Source organism: Pan paniscus, chromosome 12 (genome assembly GCF_029289425.2).
Source record: "Pan paniscus chromosome 12, NHGRI_mPanPan1-v2.0_pri, whole genome shotgun sequence".
Classification (NCBI taxonomy): Eukaryota; Metazoa; Chordata; class Mammalia; order Primates; family Hominidae; genus Pan; species Pan paniscus.
In genome coordinates this window covers 100,883,625-100,896,521 of record NC_073261.2, presented here as the reverse complement: position 1 = coordinate 100,896,521, position 12,897 = coordinate 100,883,625, and the positions used below count along the sequence as shown (strand labels likewise).

At 38.6% G+C, this 12,897-nt stretch overlaps 1 protein-coding gene across 22 annotated transcripts in view; it reads right to left on the bottom strand.

Annotated features, from left to right (window-relative positions):
• Positions 1 to 12,897, bottom strand: part of DTNB (dystrobrevin beta) — a 296,683-nt gene that overhangs the window by 243,350 nt on the left and 40,436 nt on the right. For 21 of the 22 annotated variants that reach the window (XM_055108155.2, XM_055108156.2, XM_034952753.3 and 18 more), the window contains exon 4: positions 8,051 to 8,264. In XM_055108155.2, the coding sequence (XP_054964130.1) occupies positions 8,051 to 8,264 (214 nt within the window). Of the gene's footprint in view, positions 1 to 8,050; positions 8,265 to 12,897 lie in introns of those variants that run through there. The other variant, XM_034952778.3, reaches the window with a different exon arrangement.

The window sequence follows — 12,897 nt, the reverse complement described above, 5'->3', positions numbered from 1 at the left end:
GAGACTGGGTAATCCCAGACAGATGTGGGAGCTGAGGGGGAACAAAACGCATGGCATCTGTCTGGGGAAAATGAGCATGTCATATTGGAAAAGAAGAGCGTCTCCAGGAGCGTAATTAGAGGTTGGTGTGGGCAGGGAGGTAAGCAGTGTTATCATTAAACCAACGGAGGAGTATGAGTTTAATTCAAAACCACAGGGATTCTCTGAAGGTTTCTGAAGTGGGAAGTTACATGATGAAACAGTGTCTTGATCAGATTAATTTCGAAGTGAGGTACTGAATGGACAGGAGAAGTCTCTCTGGACTTGTTACTATTTCTCTCCGTTTCAGAAGAAAACAAAGGCAAGGAAAAAGAAACACTCAGAATAAAGTATTCCTCCTGCCCTTTATTTTAAAAAAAAATAAAAAGAAAAGAAGCACAAAAGAATAAACAAAAAAAATTTTCTGAAAGATTAGTTAATGGTAAAACCCTTTGCAAGTCTGCATTTTCTGAATTCAGAAGATTCTTATTTGTAAATTAGCACAAACTCATGACTTCTGTTGGAAGAAAAGCTACAAGATAAAGAGTAAGTAAGTGATGGATGGCCAGGTGTGGTGGCTCATGCTTGTAAGCCAAGACTCTGGAAGGCCGAGGCAGGAGAATCCCTTGAAGCCAAGAGTTCAAGACCACTCTGGGCAACAAAGCAAAACCCTGTCTCTACAAAAAATAAAAAATAAAATAAATAGCCTGTTCACACTGAGAAGCAGCTCTGAAATTTTAAAAAGCAAAAGAAAATAGCCAGGCATGATGGCATGCATCCAAGAGTCCCAGCCACTCCGGAGGCTGAAGCAGGAGAATTGCTTGAGCCCAGGAGTTCAAAGTTGCAGTGAGCTATGATCATGCCACTGCACTCCAGCCTGGGCAGCAGAGCAAGACCTTGTCTCTTAAAAAAAAAGAAAATTTAAATGTGCTACAACGGTGGAAAATCTTCCCACTCAGCATAGGACTCTGATCTTACTTGGCTGGCTTTTTTCTTATGATCCTGAATCCTTCTAAAAACAAGCAGGGATGTAAATAAATACTGTACACCAACATATGAAATGTCTGTGCCTCCCAGGAAATTACAGTTTTGTTTAAAAATCACTAATGAAGAAGACTGCAACCTAATATTATCTTTTATCAGCAACATCCATTCCATAATATGCTAGGCTGGGCAGATTAAGAATTTATGGAAGACATTTGCTTTTATTTGAAATGGACTGGTTTGTTTCTGCTTTGTTTTGTACTGTTTTGTTTTAAACATTCAGTATTAAGGGGGAACAATATAACTTTTTAAATGGATTCAAATTAAACTGCTAAATCAACTTTTTTTTTTTTTTTTTTTGAGACGGAGTTTTGCTCTTATTGCCCAGGCTGAAGTGCAGTGGTGTGATCTCGGCTCACCGCAACTTCCGCCTCCCGGGTTCAAGCAATTCTCCTGCCTCAGCCTCCCTAGGATTACAGGCATGCACCACCACCACGCCTGGCTAATTTTTGTATTTTTTTTTTTTTTTTTTTTTAGTAGAGATGGGGTTTCTCCATGTTGGTCAGGCTGGTCTTGAACTCCCGACCTCAGGTGATCCGCCTGTCTCAGCCTCCCAAAGTGCTGGGATTACAGGCATGAGCCACTGCACCCAGCCTAAACCAACATTTTTAAATGGTTGTTAGCCAGATTTGCAAACCACACAGGAATTTTTTCATATAACTCCATCATAAATTATGTAAGTATCTTTACACCAAAGGAATCTTTCGATTGTTCAAATTAGCAAGAATGTTTTTACTGAGTGTTATTGTAGATGGTAAACAATAACCCTAGGCCTTTAAATGATGTGTTCAATACCGTATTTTGTATTTTTTAAGATTTAGATGTATTTTACAGACTTTGTCCAAACTAGTTTCATTAGATACATCATTTTTTTTTACCAGTTTATTCCATTTTTAAGGTGAAATTTCATTCTATTTCTGAACCAACACTTTTGGTAAAGGCCACAGACTCATTTGTAAAACATAAATGGATGAAATATATCAGAGGAAAAAATAAGATTCAACAGTCAGAAATAAAGTATAAGAGCAATCTGGCCGGGTGCAGTGGCTTATGGCTGTATACAATCCCAGCACTTTGGGAGGCCAAGTCGGGTGGATCACTTGAGGCCAGGAGTTTGAGACCAGCCTAGCCAACATGGCAAAACCCCGTCTCTACTGAACATACAAAAATCAGTCAGGCGTGGTGGCGTGCGCCTGTAGTCCCAAATAGAAGGCTGAGGCATGAGAATCAATCGCTTGAACCCAGGAGGTGGAGGTTGCAGTGAGCCAAGATTGTGCCACTGCACTAGAGCCTGGATGACAGAAAAATAAATAAATAAATATATTTATTTCCATCTTTGTACCTTGACTAACATACCTTTATAATGGCCAGAAATGTCATGTTCAAATTTAGAACTGTAAGGCACCCCATACTCCTACATGGGAAGAACCTGATCCCCTTTTCTTCCCACCTCCAGCACATCCCATGCTTGAAAGGACTATGCATGCATGTGGACACTCTAGCCCACATGTCCAAGTTCTGCCCACATTCTCAGCAAACATCCACTCCTTGGCTAGTCCTTAGACACAGGGATACAACTACTTAGAAAAACAAAACAAAACAGAACAACATACACCAGGTTTGGAAGCATAAGTCCTAGAACAAATGGACCAAGAATTTAAAACTAAGAATAAACATGTTTAAAAAGACAATATGAAACAAGAACCACAAATCCCAAAAAAGAAAAATCAGATATATTACATATAGAAAATACAATAGCTAAAGAAATAACAGATGGAATAAACAGTAGGATGGCTCCAGAGGAAGAACAAATTAATGAGCAGAAAGGCAGATCAATAAACTCTTCCAAAAGGAAACAAAGTTAAAGAAATTAAACCATATGTGAGGAACACTAATAGATAAAGAGGAAAGAAGTAGAAATGCCAACAGTCAGAAAACGAGAAAACAAAAACAGAGGAAATATTTGAAGAAATAATGAGCTTCTGGTAATAGCACCCTAGGTGATTCTGATCAACTCTTCCTCTGAGCAAAAAAGAAAAGATGGGGAAAGTTTTAAAAAATCTCCTTGAATATAAATTGTTGAGAACTAACAACTGAAGTTACCAAATGCAGGAGAGGCTGGATGTCCAGGGAGGTGAGTGCAATGGATGAAATCACTTTTTCCATGTAAGTGATTTGATTCCAGAGGGGGAAGCAAAATTGCTGAAGTATAGAGTAACTTTTTGATGGTACTGGGGACAAGGAGAAAGACATGGAGGCTTGGACTTGCCAAGGCAGAAGGGGTCCCTTGGCAGGACACGTGGTCCTGCTTACCCTACTCTCCTATTAGTTTGGGCTCAGAGCCCAAAGGCTTCACCTAAAGGTAATCGTGTCCAGAAGTAAACAGGTCCTCACAGGTACTGATTAAGAAACTGAATTGACGTGATCCTGGATTGTTAAGGTCTCCAGGCACCTGGAAGAAGCAAACATACATCCTTTCTTGAAGAAAACATCATCCTAGGCCTCAAATTATCCCTGCAAATAATTCTGCAATATAATGTTTGGTATATAATAAAAATAATTTTGCTATATAATGTTCAGCCTATAGTAAAAAATAACAAAGCAAATAGGAAATAAAACATCATTAATGAAAACCAGAAACAACAAATAGTACAAAAAGAACCACAGGAAATCTAGATATTAGATTGTTAAGTGTAAACCAAAAATAAAATTCAAAGGCCCCCTGCAACCATCTGAGTGGACTCCCTCCTGGGCCAGGGCACTCTGAAATTTAACCAGAAAGACTGGTTAAGGCCATGATGGGAAGCTGGGGATGGACATGCCTCATGATACCCTCCAGCGTTAACATCAACACAGACCTTAAGTCTGAGAAGAAACATCTACAGTCTATTCTCTCTAGAGCCTACTACTTGCAGGCTTTATCTGTATGATAAAACCTAGCTCTCCACAACTCTTTATCATAACTCTTTCAACCAACTGCCAATCAGAATATGTTTAAATCTACCTATGACCTGGAAGCTCCCTGTCCCTCTTCAAGTTGTCCCACCCTTCCAGATCAAACCAATGTAAATCTTAAGCGTATCTGATTGATGTCTCATGTCTTCCTAAAATGTATAAAAGCAAGCTGTGCTCTGACCACCTTGGGCACACATTGTCAGGACCTCCTGAGGCTGTGTCATGGGTGTCTAAAAGATGGGTACTTCTGCTCGGTGTTCAAAGAAGCCAACTCTTCCTTAACCTCAACTTCAAAGAGGAGGCATTTAGTAGAAGCTGCTCACAGGGATTTTGTGAAGTCAGCCTAAGGATGGAGCTGATACAAGAAGGGGGCAAAGCCGCTCAAAGAAACAAAGCCAGAGCTCTGACACAACCTAGATGAGGGACTGGCCTGCCTCTGGACCCCTCAGTTTGTCAGCCTATACACATGTTGTTATGAAAAGGCCATGTGGGTAGGCTTTTTACAGCTAAAGACACTGGACTAACACAAAGGTTGGAAATAGAAAGGGGATTTTTAAGTAACAAACCTTAAAGTGTGAAACTGGCTCAGCTATAGAAGAGTAAGGAAGACCTCCTCTACCTCATGCTGGGAATTTGGATATCGTTATTATATTGGTTAAAGCACCTTTGTTGTACCTTTGCACCAGACTGTATGACTACCAATAACATTGTACCGGAGAAACTGAGAGGAAAAAAATGCAGCTATCAGTGTTTTCACAACTCCTTGTGGCTTTAACTAAGATTCTACACCCAGGTGTTTTGTGAATATTGGTCTCTGTGCTTTTCAATGTTTTTAATTATCAAAATATATTCAGAACTCTCAGTATTAAAAAAAATTAGGTCTTAAGAAAATACTTACTTAAGGAAAAGTCTTAGATCCTATTTGTTCCTGACCGTTGTTCTAGGGTCTTATACTCTCTTATTATAATAATCAGAAATCATCTGGCCAAACACAGGGACTATAAATTTGGAGGTGAGAGAAGATTAAATAATTTTTGCTTTCAAACTTTAACCTTATGGAATTATGAAATACAAAGGCTGGAAGCCTCAATTAAAATAAATAACTAGGTTGTCTATGTATAAAAGGAACTCTCCAGCCTAAGTAATAAAGCGGCCAATCAATAAAAAGACTAACATTTGAAGTATTTAATGACAAAATGCCCTGGTTTTCAAAATTAACATTCTGATAACCAGATTCTTTCTTTTTTTCCAACACAAGAAGGTCAATTTTAAGCTTCCAGATAGCCAAATAAGCTCTATAATATAAAGGTTTCAAAGTTAGTAAAGATGTGATCATTTATTCTGATACCATGGTCTATGTTTTAAACACATCAAAGTGAAAATTACCCAACTCACTAATAACATACTATACCCCTTACTCTTCTTAACTCATTTTTTTTTTCTTTTGCTAGTTATTTTCGGTATGTGTTTCTACACATCTGCCTTCAACTGATTCACTGTCCACTTATTCTCGTCTCTCTGTATGTGTCTAGCTTTCTCTGAATATGGCCCAGGATATCCTTGTACCTTCTGCTTCTAAGTTTGGTCCTCCCATTCTCCCTTTTGCCATCTCTGCCCTCTTCCTTCCTCTCCCTTCTTTAGCCATATGCTATAACCTGAATGCCTGTGTTCCCCAAAATTCACATGTTGAAATCCTAACCCCCAAGGTACGGTATTAGAAGGTGGGACCTTCTGAAGATAATTAGGTCACGAGGGGGTCCTCATGAACGGGATTAGTGCCCTTATAAAAGAGGTTCCCAAGAACTCCTTTGCCCCTTTGTCATGTGAGGATACCACAAAAAGGTGCCATCTAGGAGCCAGAAAGGAGGCCACACACAGAATCTACCTTGATCTTGAACTTCCCAGCCTCCAGAACTGTAAGAAATAAATCTGTGTTGTTTATAGAGAGCCCAGTTCATGGCATTTTGTTAGAGCAGCCCAGTAGACTAAAGCGCCATAGTATTTAACTTACTTGACATGATTATGGAATTCAAGATTTTAATCTCTGCTTGACCATTTTTAGACAGTAAGATGGTTTTAATTTCTGACTTTAAAAAATATTGTTTCTTGAGTTAATTTGTGTTGTGTGACCCGTGAATTGATTTACTGAGTGAGTCAGTGTCATGATAAGGTGCTGCTTACTTATTACAGAATAACAATTTTTACTAAGGGTTTTGAAACAAAAAGACAGTTCTTAAGCAGGAAAAAAATTAACCTATGGAGTCACTAACTAAAATTACTGAAAAATGGCATTAGAATTCTGGGACTTATGTCACTTATACATTCTTATTTTTAAAATTCAGATTTCTGCCGGGCACAGTGGTACACACCTGTAATGCCAGCTACTAGAGAGGCTGGGGAGGGAAGACTGTTTGAGCCCAGTAGTTAGACCAGCCTGGGAAACATAGCAAGACCCCATCTCAAAAAAATAAGTAAATTTCTTTAATAATTTTCTATTAAATGGATACAATGTCTAATCTGATAATGGCTTATAAAAATGGTGTGAATTTAGGGAGTGCTTAAATTATGACTTGGCTTTGACATTTCCATAGTGTTACCACTAATTCACAGACTCCTCCCTATTATAAGATATAACTAATAGCATTTTACAAATGTATGAACTCAAAGGAGGTCTACAGACAGCAAAAAATGAAGCAGAGACAATCCATTCAAATCAGATGGCCAAGAGTATAGCAGAAACTGGAACTCTTGGTTCACAGAACATCACCATTTAACCTCTGTACTTCCACAATCATAAATCTGTGCTTTACAATTTTGTTGTTTCATTCTTTACAATACCAACTCAATTCTCCATGAATATAAGTGCAGCAAATCATTTCTGTTTTAATTGGAGTACATTTAAATAGTTTTCTTCTTTTGTTTCAAGATGTACTAAACTATGTTCTGCAATGAAAAAATTTAAAATAGGTTCCTAGACATAAAGAGAAAATCTGTTTGGCCAGGTGCGGTGGCTCACACCTGTAATCCCAGCACTTTGGGAGGCCAAGGTGGGCGGATCACCTGAGGTCGGGAGTTCGAGACCAGCCTGACCAACATGGAGAAACCCCATCTCTACTAAAAATACAAAATTAGCTGGGCGTGTTGGCACATGTCTGTAATCCCAGCTACTTGGAAGGCTGAGGCAGGAGAATCGCTTGAACCCGGGAGGTGGAGGTAGTGGTGAGCCAAGCTTGCATGCCATTGCACTCCAGCCTGGGCAACAAGAGAGAAACTCCATCTCAAAAAAAAAAAGAGAGAAAATCAGTTACTATAGTCCAATATTTGATGTTACAGAGTAAAGACTAGCCTTCTGAACAAACTAGGCATAGAAGAAAAAAGAAAGAGGAGCCTTAGAAGTCAAATAGAAAGCCCCATAATCAAATTCAAAACTTAGTGTTTTTCATGAGCTGGAGGACAGCTGTATTAAGGTATCTATAATTTTCCCAAACAATACATCTCAAATGTGATTCTCCACAATATTCCAGAGTTTAATATATGACATACTCTAGGACAGTAAGTCACTGTGAACCAGTTTCTAGAGGGGCTTACACTGAATAATTTTCCTTTTTTTTTTTTTTTTTAAGACAAAGTCTCGCTCTGTCGCCCAGGCTGGAGTGCAGTGGTGCAATCTCTGCTCACTGCAACCTCTGCCTCCCGGGTTCAAGCAATTCTCCTGCCTCAGCCTCCTAAGTAGCTGAGACTACAGGCGCCCACCACCACGCCCGGCTAATTTTTTGTATTTTTAGTAGAGACGGGGTTTCACCGTGTTAGCCAGGATGGTCTCCATCTCCTGACCTTGTGATCTGCCCTCCTTGGCCTCCCAAAGTGCTGGGACTATAGGTGTGAGCTACCGCGCCCAGCCAATAATTTCCCTTTTAATCATGATTCTAAGTTGCCAGCTTAGCAAGGCAACTTAGCAAGGCAGTATGGAAGAAGAATGATTCAGAGACAGGTGTTCTTAAAATGAAGTAAGCGTGTAAGGTAAGGTACTAGCCTGTCATATGCAGCAATCATAAAGTTGAGGAGGAGGCTGATAGATTGTTCCACACTAATTTGGTGAGTAGAAGGAAGGCGCTTGTTCAACTGATAGTAGATGGAGGAGATGACAGTTTCGAGGCGGGACACACTGATCTCGGTGGTATGGTCCAGTGTATTAAGGCCATTGTCTCGGAAGGCTTCAATCATGTTCCAGATATCAACAAGATGAACTAAAAGACAAAGAAAATAAACTGTCAACAATTTTAAAGTGTGGTACTACCCTTCACAATAGGAATCTAAAATTTATCAACTAGTTCTTAAGTTTAAAGAGAAGAAACTCTTTAGCCAACAATGAGGAAAACATTCTGTGGTCAAATAAAGAACATCAGTCCCAGACAACATCAAGGAGCCACCACAGCGGTATGGGAAGGACTACTTCCAGCCTTCACATTTAAATAGCGAGTATTTCACGTCTCTGCAAATAGTGACCCATGCAATTCCTAACAATGGATAACTTGATAAAAAGATCAAGAACTACTCCTAAGAACTTCTAGTCTTTTTGAAAATTTGCTGTATTACCTTGAGTCAACTTTACTGTATTACTTTAGCCGAGCAACTAAAGCAACATTTTACAACTGAAACTTTACTGTATGACCCTAAAAAGAGAGACAAATACAACTGCATTAAGTAAAATATTAATATGCTTTAGAGGCTACTCAGAGCTCTGAACAACTCATAGCTCAGCCAAAAATAAATTTATCTACTGCATATTTCCTCCATTATTTAAGAGGCTGACTTTCTTTTAAATTCCATTTCCAGTAATAAAGTAGGCGCGGTAGCTGGGTCTACACTCTTCTTGAAAACGACAAAAATTCCTGGATGGAATATAAAAACTTCTTAAGTGCACAAAAAAAGTAAACAATACTCAACTACACAGAAAAGAGACATTTCCTTGAAAGAAAAATAATTAAGAATGATGCCTGACTTCAAGCAACAAAGGAAGCAGAAGACTGCAAAATAATTTTAATGTGTTGAAAAGAAATCAAAACCACCAACAAAATTCTACACCTAGTATAAAAAAACTTTCAAGAAAAAAGGTTCAATAAAGACATTTTCAAGTAAAGGAAATCTGAAAGTATACTTTCCAACGCTGAAAAACTAGGGGAAGAACTGAAATTAGGAAAACACAACTATTCAAAAGAAGGCAAGAAACACAGAACAAGCAGCAAAAATAGCACAAGAAAATATGGCTGGTGCGGACCCAAATATGTCAGTTAACTGCAGTGACTATAAACACACTAACGTACCACTTAGAAGACAAAGACTGACAAATTCACAATTTTTTAAATAACCAAATTATATGCTGTTTGTAAGGGATATGTCTAAAACATAAGGACATAAAAAAGATTTAAATATAAGTGGATGACAATTTCCAACCAAAACAAAGGTGATGTAACTTTATTTGTAACAGGAAAAAAAGGGGGGGGGGGCCGGAGCTTGGAAAACCATATGATCAACTCAATAGACATAGAAGTAGCATTTGGAAAAATCAAATACCCTTTCATAATAAAAACACAACAAACTAAAAACAGAAGAAAACTTCCTCAACCTGATAAAGGGCATCTACAACAAATCCCAATGCCAACATCATACTTAATCGGGGAAGACTGAAAGCTCTCCCCTCAAGATCAGGAACAAGACACTTCAAGTACAGGCAGCAAAAAAGAGATACGCTGCATTTTATTTAAATTTTAAAAGTCTGTGTTTCAAAGGATACTATCAAGAAAGTGAAAAGGCAACCCAAAGAATGGAAAAAAATATTTGTAAACCATGCATCCATTAAGGGTCTGGGATCCAGACACATAAAAACTCTTACAATTCAACAATTAAAAAAAGATAACCCAATTTAAAAATGGGCAAATAATTTAAATAGACATTTATCCAAAGAAGATATACAAATGGCCAACAAGCACATGAAAAGATGCTCAACATCATTAGTCATTAGGGAAATGCAAAAGAAAACTACGATAACATACCACTTCACACCAGCCAGAATAGCTAGACTTTTTATTTAAATGGAAAACAAGGGTCAGCGAGGATGTAGAGAAGTTGAAATTCTCATAAACTGCTGGTGCAAATGCAAAATCATGCAGCTGCTTTGGAAAACAATTTAGGAGTTCCTTAAGAAGTTACACACAGTTTCCATACAACCCAGCAATTCCACTCCTACAGAATTGAAAACATATGTCTACACAAAATCTTGTACAAATGTTCATAGGTGCATTATTCATAAAAGCCAAAAGTGAAAACAACCCAAATGTCCATCAATATAGATACATGGATAAATAAAATGTGGCATATGCATACAATGGAATACTATTTGACCAAAAAAAGGGATGAAGTGACCAGTGGCTCATGCCTGTAATCCCAGCACTTTGGGAGGCCGAGGTGGGTGGATCACTTGAGGTTGGGAGTTCGAGACCAGCCTGGCCAACATGGAGAAACCCCATCTCTACTAAAAATACAAAATTAGCCAGGTGTGGTGGCACACGCCTGTAATCCCAGCAACTCAGGAGGCTGAGGCAGGAAAATCGCTTAAACCTGGGAGGCGGAGCCTGCAGTGAGCCAAGATTACGCCACTGCACTCCAGCCTGGGCAACAAGAGTGAAACTCCGTCCCAAAAAAAAAAAAAAAAAAAAAAAAAAAAAGGGATGAAGTACTGATGCATTCTGCAATATGGATAAACCCTTAAAACATTATTCTAAGTAAAAGATACCAGACAGTTAAAAATAAAAGATACCAAATATTCTAAGGTTCTATTTATATGAAATGTCCACATAGGCAAATCCATTAAAAAAAAGTATATTAGTAGCTGCCAGAGCTGGGAGATGAAGGGAATGTGGAGTGACTGTTAATGGGTATGCGGTTTGTTTCTGGGGTGATGAAGATGTTCTAGAATTAGATAATGATGATGGTTGTACAACTTTGTGGATATACTAAAAATCAGTGAAAAGACTGTACACTCTAAAAGGGTGAATTTTATAGTATATGAATTTTATGTAATTTTTAATGGTGGGACAAAACATATTGTTAAAGAGGGTCAGCGAATAATGATAAAAGTTTTAATTCATAAGAAAGATATCAGAGGCTTGGTGCAGCTGCTCATGTCTGTAATCCCACTCCCGGCTTAGCTTGAAGCCAGGAGTTCATGACCAGCCTGGAGAACATAGTGGAATCCCATCTCCACAAAAAAATTTTTTTAATTAGCTAGGCATAGTGACACATCCCTGTAGTCTTAGCTACTGGGGAGGCTACAGCAGGAGGATTGCCTAAGCCCAGGAGTTCAAGGCTGCATTTAGCTATGATTGTGTCACTGCACTTCAACCTGAGTGACGAAGTGAGACCCTGTGGTCAAAAAAAAAAAAAAGAAAGAAAAAAGAAAATAAAGAAAGATATAGGAACTTTACATTTATTTACATCTAACAGAATAGTCTCAAAACATATAAAACAAAAATAAACATAACCTCAAAGGGACACAAAGGAATTCAGAAGCTTAGTGGGGGATATTAACTCACCTCTCTTAATAAGCGATAGTGCAAATACACACTCAAAAAGTACAGATACAGACAATTAAACTTCACAACTAACAAAGTAGGCATAATGAGCACTATATAAAGTACAGCCTCCACTGATGAGAGAATATGCTTTATTTTCAAGTACGCAAAGATACATATAAAAATTGACCACATCCTTGGCCAGGCACAGTGGCTCAAGCCTGTAATCTCAGCACTTTGGGAGGCCGAGGTGGGTGGATCACTTGAGGTCAGGAGTTCAAGACCAGCCTGGCCAACATGGTGAAACCCCATCTCTACTAAAAATACAAAAATTAGCCAGGTGTGGTGGCTCATGCCTCTAATCACAACTACTCGGGAGGCCAAAACAGGAGAATCGCTTGAACCTGGGAGGCGAAGTGCAGTAAGCTGAGATCTCAGCCCTGCACTCCAGCCTGGGCCACAGAACGCGACTCTGTCTCAAAAAAAAAAAAAAAAAGAAATTGACCATATCCTGAGCCATAAAGCAAATCTCAATAAATGTTAAAGGATTAAAATCATATGAACCATGCTCTCTGATCAAAATGAAATTAAGTTAGAAATCAAAATCAAAAGACAACTTTTAAAGGAAACCTTATTTTTAGAAATGAAGAAATACACTATCAGGAAACTTTCTTAATCTGATTAAGGTTGTCATGGTTTGAATATTTGTCCTCTGCAAAAATGATGTTGAAATGTAATCTAATCCCCAGTGTGGCAGTACTGAGAGGTGGGCTTTAAGAGGTGATTGAGTCACGAGGGCTCTGCCTTCATCCACCCATGGATTAACGGACTAATTAATGAGTTATCATGGGAGCAGGACTGGTGGCTTTATAAAAAGAGGAAGAGAGACCTGCACTAGCACACTCAGCCTCCTCACCATGGGATGGTGTGCATGGCCTCCAGACTCTGCAGAGAGTCCCCAGCAGCAAGATGGTTTTCAACATATATGGCCCCCCAATCGCAGACTTCCCAGCCTCCGTATCTGTACAAAATAAATTCCTTTCTTTTTAAATCACCCAGTTTCAGGTACTCTATTATAAGCAACAGAAAACAGGCTAAGACAAATGTTATCTACAAAGGACTTGCCACAAACATATTACTTAATAGTAAAATGAAAGGTTTTGCTCTGATAATGGGAATGAGATAAAAAATGCCCACTATCATCATTTCTGTTGTACTTGAGGCCAAACCAATATAAATATTCAGATAAAGAAATAATCAGTGTATTGGAAATGAGTAACTGAAACTGTCATTATTCAGAAATAACAAA